The 24,817-nt window shown below is 45.5% G+C and overlaps 2 protein-coding genes across 3 annotated transcripts in view; both read right to left on the bottom strand.

Moving 5' to 3' along the window:
• DIXDC1 (DIX domain containing 1) overlaps positions 1-14,372 on the bottom strand; it is a 99,615-nt gene extending 85,243 nt beyond the window's left edge. Inside the window, exons 1-2 of one of the 2 annotated variants that reach the window (XM_023208226.2) lie at positions 14,131-14,372; positions 11,263-11,355 (exon numbers count right to left, since the gene is read on the bottom strand). In XM_023208226.2, coding sequence (XP_023063994.1) covers positions 11,263-11,319 — 57 coding nt within the window. In that variant the 5' untranslated portion in view covers positions 11,320-11,355; positions 14,131-14,372. Of the gene's footprint in view, positions 1-3,059; positions 3,233-11,262; positions 11,356-14,130 lie in introns of those variants that run through there. The other variant, XM_023208224.2, reaches the window with a different exon arrangement.
• Positions 14,373-14,637: 265 nt separating this feature from the next.
• Positions 14,638-23,313, bottom strand: C13H11orf52 (chromosome 13 C11orf52 homolog). Its single transcript, XM_023208223.3, has 4 exons — positions 22,836-23,313; positions 17,153-17,190; positions 15,796-15,857; positions 14,638-15,558 (listed from the first exon to the last, which is right to left on the bottom strand). Exons 1-4 carry the CDS (start codon positions 22,865-22,867, stop codon positions 15,319-15,321), a joined length of 372 nt encoding a protein of 123 aa, XP_023063991.1. The 5' UTR covers positions 22,868-23,313; the 3' UTR covers positions 14,638-15,318.
• Between the last annotated feature and the right edge of the window lie 1,504 nt (positions 23,314-24,817).

Here is a 24,817-nt window from a genome sequence, read left to right as displayed (position 1 = left end):
ATCTCAGGTCTCTCAAAACCTCCCAACACAAGCACCAAAGTTGTTTTTAAAGAAAGTTCAGCCCCCCAAAAAACACTTGCAGAAATTCATGTTGGCACATTTACAACATGCACAGGACAACACCAATACCAAGTGGCAGAGAAAACAAATAGCTTTGAGGCAGATGCAGACTGGGGAAACTGTGATCTATAGGAAGCCTGGCCAAGCCATAGGAAATGGGGGATGACAGCCAGGGTGGCAGTAGCCAAAACTTGTGGATAATTCGCCATCCAAATTAACCATGCCATTCAAAGGCATTGCATTGAAAGCACTGACAAGGATCAAATCTGTGAGTTATTTGCCAGACATGTTGAGGCCAGGGCTCTGTGTAGGAAATGCAGTAAGAGAAAATTCTGTCATGCATGGCTATACATAGTGGCAGAGGATTGAGAACAGAAGCCAATAGTGGGTAGAGGGAAGCCAGGATTCAGAGGGCAGGGTTTCTCTCTGCTGCAGGGTTCCCTTATAATTAACCAATTAAGGCCAAAGCTCCATTTCCTATGGCAGTTTTCCCTGCCATAGAGAATGAGGTCACAGCCCTAACTACACAGACCTATAAAGCATCTGGGTGATGAAGAATAGCTTTAGATATACTTGGATCGTTCCCAGGAGGTGACTGGATACATGTGTGGTATTCGTAGCCTCAGTAGGAATTCTCAGAAGAATTAAAGGTAATTCTGACACTAGCTTTAAAATCCCTGTTTACATCCTTATCTCAAGGACTCTAAAAAAAAAAACTGAATATTACTGGATCTATTAAGCAACCTTGGAGGCTGGAATAGGTCAAATAGGGCCCCATGGATTCTAAAATAACTAATTATACTATTATTCAGTAGCACTAAATGTAATATTGTACATAAAATGAATTATTTAATATAGAATGTGAAAGAATCATTTAAACTGTAAGAAACCATTCAAATTTAACATATTACTGTTATTGTTATCTAGGTGATGTCAATCTTTCAGCGAAACCAAAAGTACTCATTGGCTATCAGAGGTCAAATCTAACAGAGAGGAACAGATGTACATTAGCTTGTGGAGGGGGTGGAGGGAAGTTTACAGGATGGGTAGAAAAATCAAATATCAGAGAAGGAAAAGAGGCACTACTGCATTATTCTAGGGACCAATTAATTAAAAAGTTATGCATCTATTGTTTTTATGAAGATTCCATTACTACCACAAAAGCATGATTCTCCCGTTCCCCTTTTCCTTTAGGCCCTTATGTTTTTCAAGAATTGGAAGTCGGGATATTTATGGAAGCACCAAAGCATGAAACAGACGGCCAAGCCTCTTAGTTTACGTGGCTCTTCGGTCGAAAGATTTCGAAGTGAAAATGAGCAGAAAACAAAGATTAGGACCAGCTCTGCTGGTTTCCTCCTCCTAAACAGACAGTGGGACCATCAAGAGCTGAGTTGTTTTTTTTGTTGTTGTTGTTGTTTTAAGTTGGGGCAGGAGGTATAAGACAACTAAAAGAGCTTCTGCCACAATTGGTGAATGAGTCAGACTTACGCAGCTAAAGACCAGGGGCAGCCCAAAGGCAGAGAGTGAGAAAAGAGGAACCAGAATATGGGAATCACTCAGAGGTAGGCTTCCTGGCTCTTCTGTGTTTCAACTCTTAGACTATAGCTCTTTGTTAACAATTCCCTTACAAGTGTTCAGACAGGAATGATGCAAAGATGAGGTGCCCTGCAGTGCAGACAGGATGCAAGCTCCGCCCCTCAGTGAAGGTTGTGATACCCCTTGGCCAAAGGAAAATTCCAACTCGGTTAGGTTGGGACAGCATTTCTTCAGTTTTCCTCTGTGTTAGGAACAACGCTAGGGCATGGGGACCAGAACGGGGGAGTGTTCTGAGGCAAGTCAGGCTGCAGAGCTTCTTAATTAGAAACAGGAATTAAGGAGGGAGGCTGTAGTGCAGCTGCAGAAATAAAATCTTATACACGAATTCATGAGAATGGTTATTTGTGGGGAAAAGTCTGGAATGGGTGGGGAGAACCAAAGGCACTTCAGTCTTGCCTATGATGTTCACATTTAAGAGGACAATGTATTCATATGTTGAGTAAAAACTGATTTTAAAAATCTTAAATTTCAGAGAGTCACAGAGAGAAGAAAGAGAGAGATGGAAGGAAAAGGAGGGAGAGAGAAATGAAGAAAGGCACAACTAACAGCGTAGGTTTCCCTGGATGCTGAGCTAAGACAACCCGCAGGAGTAGGGCTTAGCTGCAGTGGAAGACATACGGAGCAATCTTGAGGGGGAAGCATCCCAAACCAGAATTTCCTGGGTCACAAGAAAAGCAAATGCAATAAATAGAATCGTAAGAGAAACAAGTGGAGAGGAAATGACCCCTTGTCGGCCCTAGCCCATTCTTGCCTGTCAGACTGAGGCCCCAGTTCCTCTGCTCTCACATGGACGGGTGCACACGCTGGCTCTCCGGGATTGGGCCCAGGACCCAGGTCCCTTCTCGCTCAGTAGCTCCTCTCAGATAACCACGTCCTTGATTGCAGAGAAATCTACTGCCCCGGACTCAGAAAGAGATTCAGACATGAAGAGGGCACTTCACATGGACCATCTACAGTCCCCTGCCCTCTCAAACTTTCTACCAATGCAGTACCACTCCACCCTCCCTTGGCTCTGCTGGTTAGCTCCTGATATAGATGAGCACTTTTGCCAAATATCCAGAGATTCCCTGAGGATTTCCTTGGGGAGAGAAACTCTAGGGAGGATGGAGACCCCCTCTTCTGGAAGGAGGTGATTTCTAAATTTGTGGTCTTGTCCTCTTGGGCTCAGGTAAGCAAGCTATCAGGGAAGGTCATGGCCCAACTTAGCTGTGGGCAGGCGGCCCTTCTGATTTCTCCTGGTTCACCCATCTGCACTGCAAGTACCACCTTAGCCCCCTTGGGGTTCGGCGGGCGATTTGCTCTGGGGTCCCCAGAGGATGGGGGAGGAAGAGGACCCCTTCCGGAGACTGAGCGGGAGACGCTGGGGGAGGGGAGCTGAGGAGTGGGAGGAGCAGGACAGTTACCTCATTGAAGCCCTCCTGCAGGACGTCCAGTAAGTTCCCTCGGGTCAGGCAGGCTAGCATTGTTCTTGCTGGGGGCTCCCCGGGCGGGGTCTCCAGCCGGGCGGCCGCCACAGCCTCCTCCTCCTCCCTCTGCACACAAAGGCTCTCGACTCAGCTCATTGGGATCCCTCCGGAGTCCCGCATGCCACTTACTGGAAACCTAGACTGGAGCCAAACTAGCGGCTTGCACTGGGCATGCTCGCACGGGGGCCTCCGTCTGAGGGGCCTGGCGCGGTCGCGGTTCCTATGGAAACAGCTGGGCGCGCACTGGGTGAAGCGACGCTGCCGGGCTGCCCCCAGCCCCGCTTTCCTGCGGGAAAGCCGCACGGGCAGGCGGGCTGGCGAGGGCGCGCGCTGCACTCCCGCACGCACGCGCACACACACCCCCCGGGCCGCAGCACGGGCGTGTGTGCGTGCGCTACACACACACACACACACACACACACACACACACACACACGGATTTTAGGCAAACGTGCTGCTCTGTGTGCGCGCTGTGTGCATACACACACACATACACACACGGATTTTAGGCAAACGTGCTGCTCTATGTGCGCGCTGCGTGCATACACACACACACACACACACACACGTTGACAAACAGGCGGCCCGACTGGTGTATGCCAGCGCTTGCAGTCGCGCGCGCGCACACACACACACACCAGGCTTGCAGGCGGGTGTGCCCGCGGGGAGGGTGCGCAACACACACACACACACACACACACACTGCTAACTTAATGCCACAAACGGCCCACCAGAAGGTGGGTGGGAAAGGGAGTGAATCATAGGATTTTCCCCCAGACTAACCGAAAACAGCAACCTTTTTTCCACATGGGCCCTGGACAGTGAGGTCAAGCTAAAGAAGAGGAAGCAGAAGGGAAAGAAATAAGAAAGAGAAGAAGGAGCAGAGGAAGAAAGGAGGAAAAGAGGATAGAAAGAACTTTAGTTATTGATGGTATCAGAACACATTCAATAGAACAGTGCTAAACATCACACAGGATCACAAAAGAAATATCAAGGATGACCAAGGCTTTTCCAAAATTTTCCTATTTCATTCTTTATAAAATAACTGCTAAAATATACAACCCATATTTTAATGTGTTTTAAAATAAATGGGTTTTAATTAAAATAAAGACTGCAAAAATGTCCTGGTGCATTTGAAAGAGTTAGGTAAAAAGCTTCCTCAACTGAAACAGAAAGCTATTCTAGGCTGTTTCTAGCTATTCAAGTCATAGCCTTGATTACTTATTTTTAGGAATACTAGTCATTTGCAACTCAGTGCACACTCTTGTTTCTATAGGAAAACTCGAAGCTGAAAAAACATTCATTTTACATTCCACCTCGTGATCCCAGATGGAGAGGAAGGGTTTACAGAGCATTAGGGCTCAGAGAAGGTCAGGGCCTTGTCCAAGGACGCAGCCAGTGACAGGCAGCTCAAGGATCTAGGAGTCTACACTCATGATATTCTGGGAGGCCCAGATTCCTCCTCAAACCCTGATTAGTACCTTAGCAAGAAAAGTCAGTATTGGCTCTTATTCAACCTAACAACCTCTTCAGGTCCTTAGAGAAAAAGAAAATCCTTACCAAGAGCAGCCAGGCTAGCAATATCATGTCTGAATGTCTAAAGCTGCTAAACACAAAAATGTTTCTGAAAAAGAACACATCTCCCTGACCACAACAGGCAGGGGGCAGAAGGCAGCACAGGTATTGAGCGGCAGCTGCTGGTTGAATGTAGTGGGTTCAATTCTGGCTAATGCTGAGGAAAAGCTAAGACACCAAATCGTTCTAAACCTGAGCAGCCCACAAGTCCGAAGACCACTGTCCTTCATAATCTAGCTGAGGAATTTAACTGCCAAGAACTCCCTCTGGCACTACCACACTTCATGGTGTAACACCCCCAGAGAGTCACTAACCCATGTCAATTCAACAAGTTCCTCTATAAAGAGAAGCATGAAATTTCCAACAGCACAGACTTGCATGCAACACATCCACATGCATAATGATGCAAAACCAAAGTACCTAGTTGGTGGAACCCTGGGCAGAGGATCCTGACTGGTTGAGAGCCCCTCATGCTTTAGACACAGAGCAGAAAATATTGAGACATCAGAGGGCGGTCCTGCTGACAGTTATCTATGCCAGAGGTCAGTGTTTCTCAAACAACAAGTCTTTGATCAAAGTAGGATCTGTGAGCTCAGTATTTCTGGAAACAGACTTATGAAATCACTGAATTTTAAAGCTCCAAAACATTTTGGCCCCACTTCCTTACTTGGCCCAACTCCCTTACATCACAGAGGAAGGAACCAAGGCTAGGAGAGGTGCTCACAGTCACTCAGCAAGTCAGTATGGAAGCTAAGATCTGAACCAGAGGGCTCTGAGGTCTGGCCCTGTGCTCTTTGCACTGCCCATCACAGCATGCTGGAGGAATTAAGAGAGAATTGTAGTGAATCGATTTTAAAAAATGTATTATAAGGCATATGGTCCAATATAGAACTATTCCCTAGAAGTCCATAACTATATGAACCACATATTCTAGAGCAATGGTGTTCACCAGAACTGTCTGTGAAGATGGAAATGTTCTATATCTATGCTGTACAATATAGTGGCCACACATGTGGCTATTGAGCACTTGAACTACAGCTAATGCAACTGTGGAACTAAAATTTTAATGGCGTTTAATTTTGATTTAAACAGTACAATCTCAAAATATTCATTCTATTGTCCCCCATATGACTATTAAGATGTGTTCCAAAAATCATACTATTTTACATACAGCCTGCCTCTCACATTTGGAAAAAGCACAAAATTCCTGTCAGACAATATAATGTCCATTTTTTTTTTTTTTTTTTTTTTTTTTTTTTGCTCAGAAGAGATGTTCACCACAGTTATCTTAGCTGGCCTTACAAAGTGGCTCAGGTGAAGAACTGAGCTTTAGCTCCAAACAACACTAACATTTACTATTCCTTCCATCCTCCCGATCCCACCGTGTTATAATATCAACATAAGAGCTGGGAGAGTATGCGGGCTAGCTACAAGAACTAGGAATAACTGGGACAAAGATCAGGCATCCCATAGTGTTTGTATGTGGGGAAACTGCAAGCAGTCTGGGTAGGTGGAACCACTTCCGCTGCTGCAGTGCGGTCATTCACTCTGCCTGGAAGCAGAGGCAAAGAAACCCAGCAAACTGCTTTCTGTATATCTCTGCCACGCTGCCTGATTTCTGAACTTATACCTGGCTTCCTCAGTCCTGCATTATTTTGGCAATAATGGCAGACACTTCCCCCACAAAGTAAACGCTACCCAAATATCTATATATAACAGTAATAATAGCAAAATTGAGCTTTTACTAGGTGCCAAACCCTGTACTCAGCACTTAGTATTAGCTCATTTGACTGTCACAATTACCATAAACGGTAGGATTTTTACACATAAAGAAAGAGAGGTTTGGAGAAGTAATTTGTCACAGACCCAATAGCTACTAAATGGTGAAGCCAAAGTCCAGGTTCTTAACCACTATGCAATACTTTCACATGAAGAATGCAACATTACATTCCATAAGAATGCAAGATTACATTAATTTTTACTTGAAGGAATGAATGAGCCAGTGGAGGAAACATTAATCACTTCTGTTAATAAATAGAGTAAGATGTTAGCCTAAGTAAGACTTTGAGCCTTAAAACAAAACCATCATTTGGCAAAACTATTGCCTGTGACTTCTCTCTGTGTAAAAATAAGAAGGGTGAAATTCAAATCTATATAAAGTTTAACACAACTATTATGGACAATAATTCATGACTATAAAGAAACAGGCAGTTTGAATAAACAAATAATTACAATTGTCAATAAAAATATTTTAAATGACCCTAGGAAATAATGTCTTTTTTTTTTTTTTGAGAGAGAGACAAGATCATCTCACTCTGCTGCCCAGGCTAGAATGCAATGGCACCAAAAAAACAAAACAAAACAAAATTAATACAAAAATTAGCCACTCATGGTGGTATGTGCCCACAATCCCAGCTACTCAGGAGGCTGAGGTGGGAGGATCACTTGAGCCCGGGAGGTTGAGGCTGCAGTGAGCCGTGACTGCACTACTCCACTTCAGCCTGGGCCAAGAGTGAGACACCGCCTCAAAAAAAAAAAAAAAAAAAAAAAAGTCTGGGCGCAGTGGCTCACGCTTATAATCCCAGTACTCTAGAAGACCCAAGGCGGAAGGCAGGTGGATCACCTGATGTCAGGAGTCCGAGACTAGCCTGACCAACACGGAGAAACCCCGTCTCTACCAAAACTACAAAATTAGCCGAGCGTGGTGGCACATGCCTATAATCCCAGCTACTGTGGAGGCTGAGGCAGAAGAATCGCTTGAACCTGGGAGGCGGAGGTTGTGGTGAGCCGAGATCACACCATTGCACTCCAGTCTGGGCAACAAGAGCGAAACTCTGTCTCAAAAAAAAAAAAACCAAAAGAAACACTAAACGGTCTAGCATGTTCTATACTGTGTCATTTAGCACTTAATTATAGGTAATTTAGGAATGTGATTCTTTATCGCTTTTACTGTATTCTCAAGCCAAATATAAATAATTTTTAGTATCCTGTATTTTCCTCTCATTCATTCATACATTGTTTCATTAAACATCCATTAAATAGATTCTGAGCACCTCTTATAAGTCATTATATGCCAGTTCTCATTATTTTAGCAAAAACTTGAATAACTGACAGTTACACATAAATATACACATAACACATGGGGCAAGAAACAAGACTGGAGGGAAGAATAGTAAAAGGAAGACTAGTAAAACTGAGAATCCGATAACTAGTATGTGAGGAAAGAGTATACATGGTGAATGTGACAGACTGAGTGGGCAGAAGAAGGGAAAAAGACAGAATGGTGAAAGACTAGAGTAGGATGTCGCCAAAGTAATCACCAGATGCTAGTGCTTAATATAAACCACACCAAAGCAGATATGTGAAAATATTCTACATGATTTTTTTAACCTATTCCTGTGTTATGGATTTTTTTTTCTTTTTTCACATGAAGTTTTAAAATTCACATTTCAAAAGTTATCTGCCACTGGCCAGGCGTGGTGGCTCACGCTGTAATCCCAACACTTTGGGAGGCCGAGGCAGGAGGATCACGTGAGGCCAGGAGTTGAAGACCAGCCTGGCCAACATGGTGAAACCCCATCTCTACCAAAATAAAAAATGAAAAAATTAGCCAGGCGTGGTGTCCCATGCCTGTAGCCCCAGCTACTCTGGAAGCTGAGGTGGGAGAATCACTCAAACCCGGGAGGCAGAGGTTGCAGTGAGCTGAGATCATGCTACTGCACTTCAGCCTGGGCACAGAGTGAGACTCTGTCTCAAAAAAAAAAAAAGTTTGCCAGCTGTCCTGTGGGTGAGTATTATATTAAGACTAGCGACATCTGGTGGATATTTTGGAAGTGACACTTGAATTTCTCTATGACAGCACTGAAAATGCACCCCTATGCCTCTGGGCTAACACTTATCAGGTGTCAGAGCTTCACATCAGTAATTAGACTAACATCAAATCATCTTTCCGCAAGATTCAAGGTCTCTTTACAACAGGTGGCCTGATTTCTACCAAGGACCTAACTCCTGATGTCCAGCTGCCTTCTGAAAGATGTATACAAAATCTGACGCCACAATTGTTTTACAAGGTAATTTATTATTTTAAATGTTGATAGTCTTTGACGTCGTCTTTTCAAATTTATTTATTTATTTTATTTATTTATTATTTTTTTTTTTGAGACGGAGTCTCGCTCTGTCGCCCAGGCTAGAGTGCAGTGGCTGGATCTCAGCTCACTGCAAGCTCCGCTTCCTGGGTTTATGCCATTCTCCTGCCTCAGCCTCCGGAGTAGCTGGGACTACAGGCGCTCGGCACCTCGCCCGGCTAGTTTTTGGTATTTTTTAAGTAGAGACGGGGTTTCACTGTGTTAGCCAGGATGGTCTGGATCTCCTGACCTCGTGATCCGCCCGTCTCGGCCTCCCAAAGTGCTGGGATTACAGGCATGAGCCACGGTGCCCGGCTTTATTGATTGATTGATTGATGACGGAATCTCCCTCTGTCGCCCAGGCTGGAATTGGCACAATCTCAGCTCACTGCAACCTCTGCCTCCCGAGTTCAAGTGATTCTCCTGCCTCAGCCTCCTAAGCAGCTGGGATTACAGGCACCCGCCACCACGTCCAGCTAATTTTTTTTGTTTGTTTTAGTAAAGATGGTATTTCACCATGTTGGCCAGGCTAGTCTCAGACCTCAGGTGATCCACACCCCTCAGCCTCCCAAAGTGCTGGGATTACAGGCATGAGCCACAGCACCTGGCCTGACATAAGTCTTTAAAAAAATTTTTTTGAGACAGTGTCTCACTCTACTGTCCAGGCTACAGTGCAGAGGCACAATCACAGCTCACTGCAGCCTCTACCTCCCAGGCTCAAGCAATCCTCCCACCTCACTTTCAGCCTCCCAGGTAGCTGGGACTACAGGTACATGCCACCACACCCAGCAAATTTTTAAATTTTTCGTGGAAAGGGGGGTTTCAGCCAGGCACGATGGCTCACACCTGTAATCCCAGCACTTTGGGAGGCCGAGGTGGGTGGATCATTTGAGGTCAGGAGTTCGAGACCAGCCTGATCAACATGGTGAAACCCCATCTCTACTAAAAATACAGAAATTAGCCGGGCGTGGTGGTGGGCACCCGTAATCCTAGCTGCTTGGGAGGCTGAGGCAGGAGAATCACTTGAACCTGGGAGGCAGAGGTTGCAGTGAGCCAAGATGGTGCCACTGAACTCCAGCCTGGGCAACAAGAATGAAACTCCTTCTGAAAAAAAAAAAAAAAGAGGCCGGGCGCGGTGGCTCAAGCCTGTAATCCCAGCACTTTGGGAGGCCGAGACGGGCGGATCATGAGGTCAGGAGATCGAGACCATCCTGGCTAACACGGTGAAACCCCGTCTCTACTAAAAAAAAATACAAAAAAAAAAACTAGCCGGGCGAGGTGGCGGGCGCCTGTAGTCCCAGCTACTCAGGAGGCTGAGGCAGGAGAATGGCGTGAACCCAGGAGGCGGAGCTTGCAGTGAGCTGAGATCCGGCCACTGCACTCCAGCCTGGGGGACAGAGCGAGACTCTGTCTCAAAAAAAAAAAAAAGAAAGAAAGGGGGGGTCTCTCTGTGTTGCTCAGACTGGTCTTGAACTCCTGGCCTCAAGTGATCCTCTGGCCTCAGCCTCCCAAAGTCCTGGGATTACAGGCATGAGCCACTACCTCACCTGACCTGACATAGTCCTAAATAAGGAAATTAATTATTTACAATGTAGGGGGCAGGGGTGAGGGAACCTAAAAGTCCAACACCAGAGAAGTGGTTAAGAAAATTACAGCCATTATAATGTTTACCAAACGTGCCCACATTAAAACAAAAAATTTTAACAATTTTATGTTAACGTTAAGCGAAACAAAGCAAGTTAAAAAGTTTGCACAGCATAAGATCTCATGTTAAAAATATACTAACACAGTGAAACCCCATCTCTACCAAAGATACAAAAAATTAGCTGGGTGTGATGGCACATGCCTGTAGTCTCAGCTACTAAGAAGGCTGAGGCAGGAGAATTGCTTGAACTCGGGAGGAGGTTGCAGTGATCTGAGATCATGCCACTGCACCCAGTCTGGGTGACACAGTGAGACTCTGTCTTTAAAAAAAAGAAAATATATATATATATGTACATATATGTATGTGTGTGTGTATATATATACAGAAAAAAAGACTGCAAGAATATTTTCCAGAATATAACAGTGTGCTTCTGGGTGGGAGAATTATGGTTTGCAGTTTTTAAAATCATAGTTTGCAATATTTTTCCAATGGTCTGTAATTAATATACATTATTGCTATAACAAACTTTAAATATTTTAAAAATGCATATATTCTGATTAATTGCTAGAATTTCTCAACCCCTGCCTCATTTTATTAATTCCAGAAAAAGATGAATCAAGGTCCAAGAGAGCTATTAATAGAATTTCCACAAGAAGGAAAAGCAAAAAAATAAGACAAATATATTAAAATTCTGTTTCAGGATCTGAGTCCTGATGGAGAAATCCCCAGAAGTAGAACTGTATTGAAATTCCAGTAACATCATCACGCTTTTCACAACAGTACACCAAAAACTTACAGAAGGCTCTGTTGGCAGCAAGGAGTTAGTAAATCTCATAACCACTTGGGTCCCCATCTTCAAGAGTCCCTAGAAGAGATGAATCAGGGCCACCTTAAAACAGGAAGAATAAGAAATGTACAAAATAGGCCGGGCGCGGTGGCTCAAGCCTGTAATCCCAGCACTTTGGGAGGCCGAGACGGGTGGATCACGAGGTCAGGAGATGGAGACCATCCTGGCTAACATGGTGAAACCCTGTCTCTACTAAAAAATACAAAAAACTAGCCAGGCGAGGTTGCGGGCGCCTGTAGTCCCAGCTACTTGGGAGGCTGAGGCAGGAGAATGGCATAAACCCGGGAGGCGGAGCTTGCAGTGAGCTGAGATCCGGCCACTGCACTCCAGCCTGGGCAACAGAGCAAGACTCCATCTCAAAAAAAAAAAAAAAAAAAGAAAAGAAATGTACAAAATAACAGGCCAGGAAAAAAAAAAATTAAAGCTAAACTAACCTAGTTGGGGCCAGGCCCCTCCCTAAAACCTACCAACTTAAGTCATCTTGAAGTATCAGAAATAGGACCCTAGTTAGCAGGAAGTCCAGCTGAAGATATTACAAGCACAACAGGGCTATCCCAGTGGCATTTAAAAATTTTTTTTTTTAGAGAGAGAGATAAGGTCTCGCTCCGGCACTCAGGCTGGAGTGCACTGGCGCTGTCATAACTCACTGCAGCCTTTAACTCCTGGGCTCAAGAGATCCTCCCACCTCAGCCTCCCAAGTATCTAGGAACACAGATGGGCACCACCACACCCAGCTAACCCAGTGGCATTTCTAAACCTAGTTGTTTAGATATGAATAGTAATAAAGTGAAGAGTAATACTCCCCTATCATTAGTCAAGCAACAATGCATTTTCCCTTCTTCCTATATTTATCAGTCAAGGACCACAGGAAGTATTCTGAAGATAATCAGGAGAAATACTGGAAGCTCTGCTACTGGCATTTACTTCCCTCTATCCTCAGAAACTGAGTTTTAACCCAGAGAGACAACATGTATAATTTTTTTTTTTTTTTTTTTGAGACAGAGTCTTGCTCTGTCACCCAGGTTGGAGTGCGGTGGCACGAGCTCGGCTCACTGTAACCTCCGCCTCCTAGGTTCAAGCAATTCTCCTGCCTCAGCCTCCTGAGCAGCTGGAACCTCAGGCACGTGCCACCACGCCCAGCTAATTTTTGGTATTTTTTTAGTAGAGATAGGGTTTCACCATGATGGCCAGACTGGTCTCCAACTCCTGACCTTGCGTGATTCGCCTGCCTTGGCCTCCGAAAGTGCTAGGATTACAGGCATGAGCCACACCTGGCCCAGAATGTATAATTCTAAGGCAGAAATGTGTATATTGCACTTTAAGCTTACAAAGTACTATCATCTACATGATCTTATTTGACCTTTGCAGTAAGTAATCTCTGAAAACGGGTTAATGTTTCTGTTTTTTGTTTTTTTTTACTTTTTTGAGATGGAGTCTCACTTTGCAGCCCAGGCTGGAGTGCAGTGGTGCGATCTCAGCTCACTGCAGCCTCCACCTATCGGGTTCAAGCGATTCTCCTGCCTCAGCCCCCAGAGTAGCTGGGATTACAGGCCTTGGCCACCAAGCCCGGCTAATTTTTTGTATTTTTAGTAGAGACAGGGTGTCGCCATGTGTTGGACATGCTGGTTTCAAGCTCCTGACCTCAGGTGATCCACTCACCTCGGCCTCCCAAAGTGCTGGGATTATAGGCATGAGCCACCGTGCCCGGCCAGTACTAACCCGGCCTGACCCTGTTTAGCTTCTAAGATCAAAAGAGATCAGGCGCCTTTCAGGGCGGTATGGCCATTACATTTTGTATTTTTAGTAGAGACAGGGTTTCTCATTGTTGGCCAGGGTGGTCTCGAACTCCTGACCTCAGGTGATCCGCCCCGCCTCAGACTCCCAAAGTGCTGGGATTACAGGCGTGAGCCACCGCACCGGGTCACCTTCATTTAATATATAGAAAATAGGCTATAGAGTTTCTCCACCAATTAGTGGTGGGGGCAGCCCTCCAACCCACCTTTTCTGAATCTGCCTGCATTGACTCTGCCAGACAACAGGCCGGGAAAAAGTGATAATGGTAATGATATAATGGCAGCCAACATTTGACTACAAACTATGTACTTGTTGCAAGTGCTTTAAATTCTCACACTTTATAGAGCTATATATATATATATATATATATATATATATTTTTTTTTTTTTTTTTTTTGAGATGGAGTCTTGCTCTGTCCCCCAGGCTGGAGTGCAGTACCGAGATCTTGGCTCACTGCAACCTCTGCCTCCTGGGTTGAAGCGATTCTCCTGCCTCAGCCGCCTGAGTAGCTGGGATTACAGGCCCGTGCCACCATGCCTGGCTAATTTTTGTATTTTTAGTGGAGACGGGGGTTTCACTATGTTGGCCAGGCTGGTCTCGAACTCCAGACCTCAGGTGATCGGCCTGCCTCAGTCTCCCAAAGTGCTGGGATTACAGGCGTGAGCCACCGCGCCAGGCCGATACTATCATTGCCAACTTTTGTGTGCGCGTGTGCTACAATTTCATTTTCAGTACTCTACCAGTCTTTAATCATCCCCTCACCAGCAGAGAGGCAGCGGTATTTGGGGAGAACGGAGAACAGACTGAGAAAGGGGAGTGCGTTACCCCTCCTCTCCAAGCTCTGAAAGTCTGAAGCAGGAAACTGCACGCTAAGAACGTATAAGGCTGAGAGTGGGTTTGGTCTTTGAAATGTTAGCCGCCTCCTACTCGCTTCAACCTCGCCACCTCCGCATGTCCCCAGTTTCGATGTGGATGATCAACTTGGGTAATATTTTTGTTACCCGCCACCTTTCAGCACCTACCTCTTAAATTATGGGTCCGTCTGGTTCAGCATCTCTGTCCCCAGCCCTCCTGGGCTTGGCCTGCCCCTGCTCTGGCTTTGCCGCGGCATTCCCGCTGCCATGGTGATGCGGAGGCCGGCCACAGGCCCTGCCCGCCTCCAGCCCGCCCGAGCCAGCCCCTGCCGGCCTTGGTCCCGCCTCCGGCCCGCCGGATCCCGCCTCCTGCAGGTCCTGATCGCGCCCTCTTGGACCCAGATCCTCCCACTGCCGTTCCGGACCCGCCTCCCAGGAGCCCCCGACAACAACCAATCCCGGCATGGACACCCAAGGGAACTGAGCTCTCTGCCAATGGTAGCCCGCTCCGTTCTCCCAAACCCCACCCCCTCCAGCTCCGCCTCCAACCGCGGCCTGGGGGTGGGGCCGGAAGGCCTCTCTACTGGCTGGACTTTCGAACCGCCCTTAAAACTGGGCGGGATGCGCTGTCCTCGCTAGGCGCCTTGGGGCCCCGCCCCAGAAAACGCGCCAGGCATGTTTCTCAGGCCATTTATTGATCCTAGCGGCCCCGCACCTGCGAGAGCCAACAGTCCCCCGTCCCCGCCAGGGAAGTTTCCGGGCCTCGCTGTGCTGTCGGTTATCAGTGTCTTGAGGTCCTGTAGGCCATGGTTGGAGAGGGCTTCCTCCACGCCTCAGCCCCCTTCCGCCATTTGTCTGTTAAGGTCTGGAACCTGACTCAGCCCAAGCCAGCCCTGGTGTCTGAATGTAAAAGCTCAGAATGCTTTTCCAGAGCACCTCCCCTTCAGCTTTGGAGTTTAAGGTGTGTGAAAAAGGATACCATTAATTAAAGTCCGACAAGATCAGCCCACGTGCTTATAGGCTTTTTACCTGCTCTTTCTGCACTTTTCAAGAGCAGGAGCAACAATGGTGAGGTCGAAGACCTACCTCCCTGCACACGCCACCTAACCTCATGACCTCATGTGGCTGGCTAAGTTTAGCTATCCACCCATAGCTAAACCAACTATAACTCCAACCTAACAGTGGCAAGTAAGAGGCCAGGGGAGAAACTGGGACGCTCACAATTCCAGGGGCTTTGGAGTTCTTTAAGCTTAAAACGTGGCAACATCCCTGGGTTGCCACCCAATTCCCCAAAGCAGTAGATTCTCCCCCACAGGAGGAGTGGTTAACGATGGACCGGGCCTTCCTCCACAAGGCTCACACCAGGGTCCCGTTCTTGCTGTCATAGCGAGGTGTGGCCTGGGGGAAGCGAAGGGTCGCATACTCCGTAGCGTCTTCTAAATGCACTTGTTTCACTTCCCAGGAATGGGGACGGCTGCACACTTCAATGTCAGCATAATGTAAGTTGCTGTCTTCCCACATGAGGCCTGGACTCCTCTCTTGAGACCCTTGCTGCTGTAACACCCGCTCATACGTGTGTCCTGTTGTTTCATGGCCCTGCGAGGAATGGATAGCATTAAAGGAGATTCATGGCTTGGTTTTGCCCCTCACCTCCAATGCAGGGGCAGGTCGACTGATGTCCCTTCGCTTTGCTCCTTTGAGGGGCAGAGAAGGACAGACAGAGCCAGCGAATTCTACAGGTGACTGAAATGTGTCTGTTGCAGGGCAAAAGAGCTGGCTACTGGGATCCCATGTCCGAGCAGCCCCGGAGAAGGGACAGAGGCCTGTCATTACCTTTGGGCCATTCTGCTGCAGCTGTCGTGGCTGTGGCTTCAGTGTCCGTCTTGCTTGGCTTCCTGAGGGGAAGAAATCCAACTTAAATTCATTCTCTCTTCCCTGTCTCTGTTGAGACTGCCTTTTCAACTCACTATTAAACTATCACGGCAGGCTTCCGTCTAATCTCCCTGCCTCCATTCTCACTTCTTTCATGTCTACTAGTCCTAAATCCAAACTCCTTAGCAGGGTTTACAATCTGGCCCTTTCACAATCTGGCCATATTATCTTCCATCCTCATTTTTCACTAGCCCCTAACACAGTTCAACATGAGAACCCATTATGTGCCAGGCTCTGTGCCATGTTCTGGTGGTAGAAGGATGAGTAAGCTGTTTCCTCTACCTCAGGGGGCTTACAGCCTGCTAGGAAAGACAAATAAAAATAAGTAAACAGACTTACAATGCAAGATGGTAGGTGCTTAGCTACACCAATCAGTCACTTTGAATCAAGTCAGTCTCTCTTTTCTTTTTTTTCATGAGCTGATTTATCTGCCTAAAACACCGTCTTCTCCCTCCTCTGCTGACTTATGAACTTTGCTTTTATTTATTTATTTAGAGGCAGAGTCTTGCTCTGTTGCCTAGGCTGGAGTGCAGTGGCACGATCTCGACTCACTGCAACCTCCACTTCCCGGGTTCAAACAATTCTCGTGCCTCGGCTTCCCAAGTAGCTGGTACTACAGGCACACACCACCATGCCCCGCTAATTTTTTCTCTTTTTAGTAGAGATGGGGTTTCACCATGTTGGCCAGGCTGGTCCCAAACTCCTGACCTAAAGTGATCCACCCCCCTTGGCCTCCCAAAGTGCTGGGATTACAGACGTTGAGCCACTACGCCCAGTCCTTTGCTATTATTTCTTTGATATTTTGACATCAGTGTCTTCTCTCATTCTCCCACAGCATGAGTGCACATCTGTTATAGCACCAGTAGATATTACAACTGTTTGTTTATATGAATTTATCTCTTAAATTTGATTTTCAGCTCTTCCAGAGCTGAGATCATGTGTCTTTCCTCTTGTGCCTCTCTGCCTTCTTGGGACCCACACAGGTCCTCACATGCAATATAAGTGCTGAGTAAATATTTGCTAGATGAATGAAAGAATGAGCAACCAACCCTGCCACTCTGAAATAATGGAAAGAATAAGATCCAGAGGTTCAGAGCTAGTCTTCAACACAGCAACCTGGATTCTCTTTTCTCTTTGGTATGCTGTCTCCCTTTATCCTTTCATTCCTTTTCTACCCTTCTGCCCTTTCCAAAGATGACAGTTCTATTGCCTTCTCTAATTTGCCTCCCCTAGATTCTTCCCCCAGCTCCAAAATTACCTGTTTTCTTTTTCTTCTGGAAAGTTGATGGGCAGCTCCTGTGATAGGAAAAACAGATCACCCATGTGCAAGAAGCCCTGGCCTCTGCCCTCCCTCCATCATCATTTGCTCTGTGGTCTCCTTAACATTCTGATGACCTTCCCCTACCTCCCTCTAACAGATTCACCCTGAGCCAGGTTCAAAGCATTAGTCAAGGATACCACACCTCTCCCACATGGATGGTTCTGGAAGGTGGAGTAGTACAACTGACATAACCAGACCCAAAATACAGCCTCAGGCAACCAGGCACTACATGCCAGGGATGTATCTGGCTTGAGAGCTATTCTGGGATTGTCTAACAGGCTAATTCCCAGCAGAGGGTGAGGGAAACCTGCCAAATGATGGAATATTCTTGGATCCAGAGACCCTCTTGCCTCTTCTTCCGTGCTTTTTTTTTTTTTTCCTGGGGTCTTTGCCAATCTGGGACTTTTATTCTGGGAGCCCTGGAAGCTGCCACAACCAGGGCTAACTAATTACAGCCCCTTAAGGCCCTTTCTTAACAAGTGACCTCCCTCCCTGCTTCCTTGTCCTTGTTTTCAATTAACAGAGAAAGTGAGAGATGTTTAACCTTTAGCATCCTTTAGAGAACTTTGTCTACAGAACAGGGAGCACTGAATTTGGTGAGTGACTCAGCTATCCTGCCCTCACTGTAGGGCAGACCTCTTATATATATTTCTGAGCCCCTAGGGTCCCCAATGGCGCCCGTGTGTCTACGTGATTGTTAACTGTTTGATGCCAGAGAGAAAACACTGTCTGAGGAAATAGGCTAAATAGTTTGGGGCTTACTCCGGATTCTTCTTCTTGTTTTCTTGCTAGTGTATTTCCAACTCTTCCCAGAGCCAACCCTGTTTGTCTGTCTGATCTCTCATCTCCTGGGAAGTTTCCTTCTTTGCTAATTGGAGAGGGTGAGAGAGAGAAGACTGACGTCCAAATCATGAGGACTACTGTGGGGAAAAAAGTCAGGATTTTTCCACGCACATTTGACAGAGGTTTCTGTTTTGATGTGACTTTTGGTTTTGCTACAGCTTGCTCAGTTGACAGCAGTTGAGTCTCCAGCCAAACTCTACCGGTGGTTCAGAAGAAAAACTACTTCTGTGTTTTTCTACTTCTTCTGCCACTTCAGCTCTTGCTTTATGTTACCGCTGCTCAGTCAGCCTTATCCTAAGAACGAGATAATCTTCTAATTCTTTACCACTTGTTACTACTCTTTACCTACTTATTTTTATTTAAATGGATAGAGAAAATATTAATCCTAAAAGACATAGACTAGGGCTATCCAATGTTAGTGAACAGAGCCTCTTCTCAAGTTAGATATTGTGCAATGCCAGGACACAACCCAAATGGAGTGAGTATTCATTTAGATTCAGAGGTGATGGGATTTTATTTTTAGATTTAAGGATACTAAGTGGGCATTCTTCTACAGAAGTAATAGGAATAAAAATTCGTGCAATCCTCCTAGAATGCAACTGGCAAAGTATAAAAAGCCTTAAACATAAATGTGTATGCCCTCTGATGTTAGCAATTCCATATCCTAAGAAATAATTATACATGTACAAATATGGATATTCATTATAACATTATTTAAATTGCAAAAAATAGGAAATACTCTGAAGGTCCATGATTTGGTAACTGACTAAATAAATGGCATATCCAATTAATGGAATATATGTAGCCATGTCATAAAGAATGTTGGAAGAACACCGAACATCATGGAAAATTTTACTCTTTATTAAGTTAGTAAAAAGATATGTTTTGGAATAAAAACTGTGCACATTTAAAAAATATATGGAAATACACTAAAATGTTCCCATCATCTCTGGGTGCTTATATTTATGGTTGCTTTTTATTTTCTGCTCTTTGCAGAAGTTAAATTTTCTGCAATGAATGATTATTACCTTTGTAATCAGAAACAATAACAACAAAGAATATTTTAAAATAAAAATATCTTCAATTGCCATAATATCTTTAAGCCTCTGGAGGTTTATTGAGATAACAAAAAATAGAGAACAAAGTTTTATTCAATCCTACTAGTATTTTAAGAGGAAAAAAAGATTTTGGTTGGACTGTTTGGGATAGTGTCTCTAGAATGGACTCTGGAGTCAGACTGATGAGGTCAGACTAGCTGTGAGACCTTCAGCAAATTTTTAACCTCTCTGGGCTTCTGTTTTCTTATTAATAAAATGAGTATGATAGGCTGGGTGAGGTGGCTCACACCTGTAATGCCAACACTTTGGGAAACCAAGGCGAGCGATCATTTGAGGTCAGGAGTTCAAGACCAGCCTGGCCAACAGGTGAAACCCTGTCTCTACTAAAAATACAAAAATTAGCTGGGCATGGTGGCGCACCTGTAATCCCAGCTACTAGGGAGACTGAGGCACGAGAATTGCTTAAACTTCCGAGGCTAAGGTTGCAGTGAGCCAAGATTGTGCCACTGCACTCCAGACTGGGCGATAAAGCGAGACTCTGTTTCAAAAAAAAAAAAATAATAATAATAGAATTCAGACCTCATGGTATTATTGTAAGGATTAAATAAAACAGGAAATATAAAATACTGAGCATGATTCCTAGCATATAATAAGCATCAGTAAAAGTTGACCACTAATGACTATCACCATCAGAGAACTAACCAGTAATGAAAAAAGAATAACACTTGGGAAGAGACAGAATAAAAGAAGCTGTTACATCCCCTTCTCTGGAAGCTTTTCTGTGCTTCTGGATGTCCTGTGTCTATAAGGCATCTCAGAGTTTAAAGGGTGCTTTATTTTTTCAATCCTGACATTCCAGGAAACACATATTTTTGTTCCCGTTTTACAGATGGGTCAACTAACGCCCTTTTTTACTAACTTAATAAAGAGTAAAATTTTCCATGATATTAGGTGTTCTTCCAACATTCTTTATGAAGTGGCTACATATTTTCCATTAATTGGATATGCCATGTATTTAGACAGTTACCAAATGTTGGACCTTCAGGGTATTTCTTACTCAACAAGGCAGGGACCAAATGTCCTTTTATTACTATGTCTTCTGTGTCTATCACTGTGCCTATAGTACATGTCCAATAAACATTGTTTAATAAATGAATGGATAAATGAATGAGTAGTAGGGCAGGACTTGAATCCAATGTACTACTCCAAAACCTATATGTTTTCCAATGCACTTCACTTGTCTATCTACATATAATGGTGCTTTATTTATAACATGACATCCTCAAGATCTGCCCCAAGCATAGAAGGCAGTAGACAGGATAAAACCAGGACCAGGAATTTATGGCATGGCAGTGATGAAAATTCTGTGAAAGAACAGTAACAGGGCCACAGATAATTTATTATGAGGTTCTAACATACAGTATATCCTTTGCTCTTCAAAATAAGCCTATGATCTACACCATGTAGGATGTATTATCTATATTTTACATGTGAGGATGAATACAGAGAAATTAAGGGACTTATTACCTATGGTCACATAGTAAATAAGTGTGAAAGTCATACTCAGATATTCCATGGATATTCTTCTTTTTCCTACTTCTGCCCTTTTATTTTTATTTTCATTTTTGAGGCAGGGTCTCTCTGTCACCCAGACTGGAGAGCAAATCATGGTTCATTGCAGCCTCGATCCCCAGGGCTCAGATGATCCTCCTGCCTCAGCCTCCCAAGTACGTGGGATTACAAGCGTGCACCACCACACCTAGCTAATTTTTTTTTTTTTAGACGGAGTTTTGCTCTTATTTCCCAGGCTGGAGTGCAGTGGTGCAATCTCAGCTCACTGCAATCTCTGCCTCCAGGGTTCAAGCGATTCTCCTGCCTCAGCCTCCCGAGTAGCTGGAATTACAGGCATGTGCCACCATGCCCGGCTGATTTTTTGTATTTTTAGTAGAGACAGAGTTTCTCCATGTTGGTCAGGCTGGTCTGAAACTCCTGGCCTCAGGTGATCTGCCTGCCTTGGCCTCCCAAAGTGCTGGGATTACAGGCGTGAGCCACTGTGCCCGGCCACACCTAGCTAATTTTTAATTTTTTTGTAGAGATGGGACCACCCCTATGTTGCCCAGGCTGGTCTCAAACTCCTTTTTTTTTTTTTTTTTTTTGAGACATAGTCTCCCTCTGTTGCCCAGTCTGGACTGCAGTGGCGCAATCTTGGCTCACTGCAACCTCTGTCTCCCAAGCTTAAGGGATTCTCATGCCTGAGCTTCTCGAGTAGCTTAGATTACAGGCATGTGCCACCATGCCTGGCTAATTTTTTTTTTTTATTTTTAGTATTTATTTATTTAGTATATATTTAGTATTTTTTATTTTTTATTTTTAGTAGAGATGGTGTTTTGCCATGTTGTCCAGGCTGGTCTTGAACTTCTGGCCTCAAGTCATCCACCTGCTTCAGCCTCCCAAAGTGCTACAATTACAGGTGTGAGTCACCGCATCCAACCACTTCTGCCCTTTGTTGAGCTTTACTTTTTATTTTATTTTAATTTCTGGAGTCTTGCTCTGTCACCCAGGCTGGAGTGCAGTGGTGTGATCTCGGCTCACTGCAGGCTCCACCTCCTGGGTTCAAGTGATTCTCCTGCCTCAGCCTCCCAAGTAGCTTGGACTACAGGCACCCGCCACCATGCCCAGCTAATTTTTTGTATTTTCAGTAGCGATGGGGTTTCACCGCGTTAGCCAGGATGGTCTCAATCTCCTGACCTTGTGATCTGCCCGCCTTGGCCTCCCAAAGTGCTGGGATCACAGGCGTGAGCCACCGCGCCCGGCACTTCTGCCGTTTTAAATTAACATTGTTTCAAAGTTGACTTGCTTGGACTGAGAGGCAATATTATGCAGGGGTTCAAAAGGTGGCCTTTGAAGTCAGGTGGGCCTCAGTTGGAATCTTGGTTTACTTGTTTACCAGCCATGTGACCTTAGGCAAGTTAGTTAACTTCTCTGAGCTTCAGTTTCTCAGCTGACTGTAAAATAGGAGGAGGGGCAAAACCATTTACCCTATAAAGTACTGGAAAAATTAAATGAGACTGTAAAATGCCTGGCACATAGAAAGCTCTCAAATGCTACAATTATTACTCTCATCTGGGGAAGAAAGGGAGAGAAGGGAAAACGGAGGAAGAGGACACAGAAAAACAATGCTGGTTCAATTTTCCTGCCCTGCTCTGGCCATTCTGCAGAGAGCTAGCTTGGCTCTGTTTTTTGTTGTTGTTTTTGAGACAGTCTCGCTCTGTCGCCAGGCTGGAGTGCAGTGGCGCGATCTCGGCTCACTGCAACCTCTGCCTTCCGGGTTCAAGCGATTCTCCTGCCTCAGCCTCCCGAGTAGCTGGGACTACAGGCGCGCGCCACCACGCCCAGCTAATTTTTGTATTTTTAGTAGAGACGGGGTTTCACCATTTTGGCTAGGATGGTCTCGATCTCCTGACCTCGTGATCCGCCCGCCTTGGCCTCCCAAAGTGCTGGGATTACAGGCGTGAGCCACCGCGCCCGGCCACTTGGCTCTGTTTTCTAAGGTCTCCTGAAAGGAGGTGCTGCTCTGGTGTTGGAACAAGGAGGTACCAGGCAAAGAAAGGCGGCAGTGGGAGGCTGGCAGACAACTATCTCCAGGTGCTCTGATTTTCGGGGGCTCTACATCCACCAATAGAGATAGATGTTCCCCTCTGCCCTTCCACCCTACTCACCAGCTTCCTCCGCAGCAGACCCGGTTTCCCATGGCGCTCTGTCTCCAAGGGAGCCCAGCTGTTTTTATGCATCAAGAGGCTTGTGCATTTCCGGGTTCCTGGTTGAGCTTTCCGCCGCAGCTCCCGGAGTCTGTGTCAGTGTCAGATTTCAACCTAGCAGGTTGGACTTTTGAAGCCACCTGCTGGAATGATTCCCAGGTGACTGTGTTCCCAGGCAAAGGATAGAACAACACAGGGGCTCCAGGTGAGAGCTATCTCAATTTCAGGATTTGAAGCGTTTTTTGATGAAGCCATGAACTTGAGCTTCAAGCTTCAATAAAAAGAAACCTGAGATAGAAAAGGGCTCTCGGTTTCCTTAGGAAATGCTTCTCCATTACATCTCTCTGTCTTTGAAATATATCCTCTATAATAGATGAGTGCCTAATGTAATAGTTTGCTCAGCACCACTCTGGTTTAACTGAGTTTCACTTTCATGGCAATTAGTACCAGTTTCTTTTCTCTTTTTTTTTTTTTTTTTTTTTTTTTTTTGAGACGGAGTGTCGCTCTGTCGCCCAGGCTGGAGTGCAGTGGCCAGATCTCAGCTCACTGCAAGCTCCGCCTCCCAGGTTTACGCCATTCTCCTGCCTCAGCCTCCCCAGTAGCTGGGACTACAGGCGCCCGCCACCTCGCCCGGCTAGTACTGTTTAGTAGAGACAGGGTTTCACCGTGTTAGCCAGGATGGTCTCGATCTCCTGACCTCGTGATCCACTGTCTCGGCCTCCCAAAGTGCTGGGATTACAGGCTTGAGCCACCGCGTCCGGCAGTACCAGTTTCTTATTATCTTTGTCCAGAATCTGGGTTGGGATACTGGAGTCTCTTGGAAACTTAAGTTTGGGAAAATGAGTTCCTCATATAGTCTCCCTAGATCTTTGAAATCTACGTGGGCAAATCACTTAACCTTTATAGGGTCTAAGTTTCCAGGGCTGTGAAATAAAAAAAAACTGAATCTAATCCCCTTTCTGGTATAAAATCAGATGATTCTATGATCGGGATGGCCTCAGCACTTCTTAACCACTCACTTCCCTATCCACAGTTCAGAGCTACTGATTCTCCACTTACCCCTCAACTCTGCTTCTCCTTCCAGTAACCCAAAGTTTGACTCACCCCACACTCACCAGTTAGAAAATATGGGCTTTAGGAGAATCCGTTGAAACCCATCATTCTTGTCTTCAGTCCTCTCACCCCATTTTTAGTGTTTTCCTCGGATGCCTGGTTATTTGTGTATCCTTTAAGTGGATGTTCAGGGCCCACCACTCAGCTCTGCACTCCACAGAGAATACCCTGGACTTTGAACTCCTCTTATGAAACATGGGTAAGAGTGACAATCTTACAGGATTGTGGTGAAAAATAAAGCTCTAGTGCAGGGCCTGGCATATGGGACATGCTCAGTAAGAGTTAGGTATTATTGTGGTTGTTATTACAAAGCATATTATTTTCTTTCTTTCTTTAATTTTTAAAGAGGGTCTCAATCTGTCACCCAGGCTGGAGTTGAGTGGCTAGCTCACTGCAACCTCAAACTCCTAGGCTCAAGAGATTCTTGCCCCTCAGCTTCTCGAGTAGCTGGGACTACAGGTTCACACCACTGTGCCTAGCTAATTAAAAGAAAAAAAAATCTTTTTAGAGACAGGGTCTTTTTTGTTGTTGTTGTTGTTAACTAATGTGAGATGGGGTCTTGTTATATGGACCAGGCTGGTCTCGAACTCCTGGCCTCAAGCAATCCTCCCACATCAGCCTCCCAAAGTGCTGGGATTACAGGTGTGAGGCACCACACCTGGCCAAGATAGGGTCTTGCTATGTTGCCCCTGCTGGTCCTGAAGTTCTGGCCTCAAGTGACCCTCCCACCACGCCTGGTTCCCACATTTTACTTTCTTTTCTTGTGCCCTAATCATTGCACTATTTCATGGCCATGCTTCTTCCGTGCAATCCATTCTGTATTCTACTCT

Source organism: Piliocolobus tephrosceles, chromosome 13 (genome assembly GCF_002776525.5).
Source record: "Piliocolobus tephrosceles isolate RC106 chromosome 13, ASM277652v3, whole genome shotgun sequence".
Classification (NCBI taxonomy): Eukaryota; Metazoa; Chordata; class Mammalia; order Primates; family Cercopithecidae; genus Piliocolobus; species Piliocolobus tephrosceles.
Note: the sequence above shows the minus strand (reverse complement) of the source record. Positions and strands in the feature narration are given on the sequence as shown.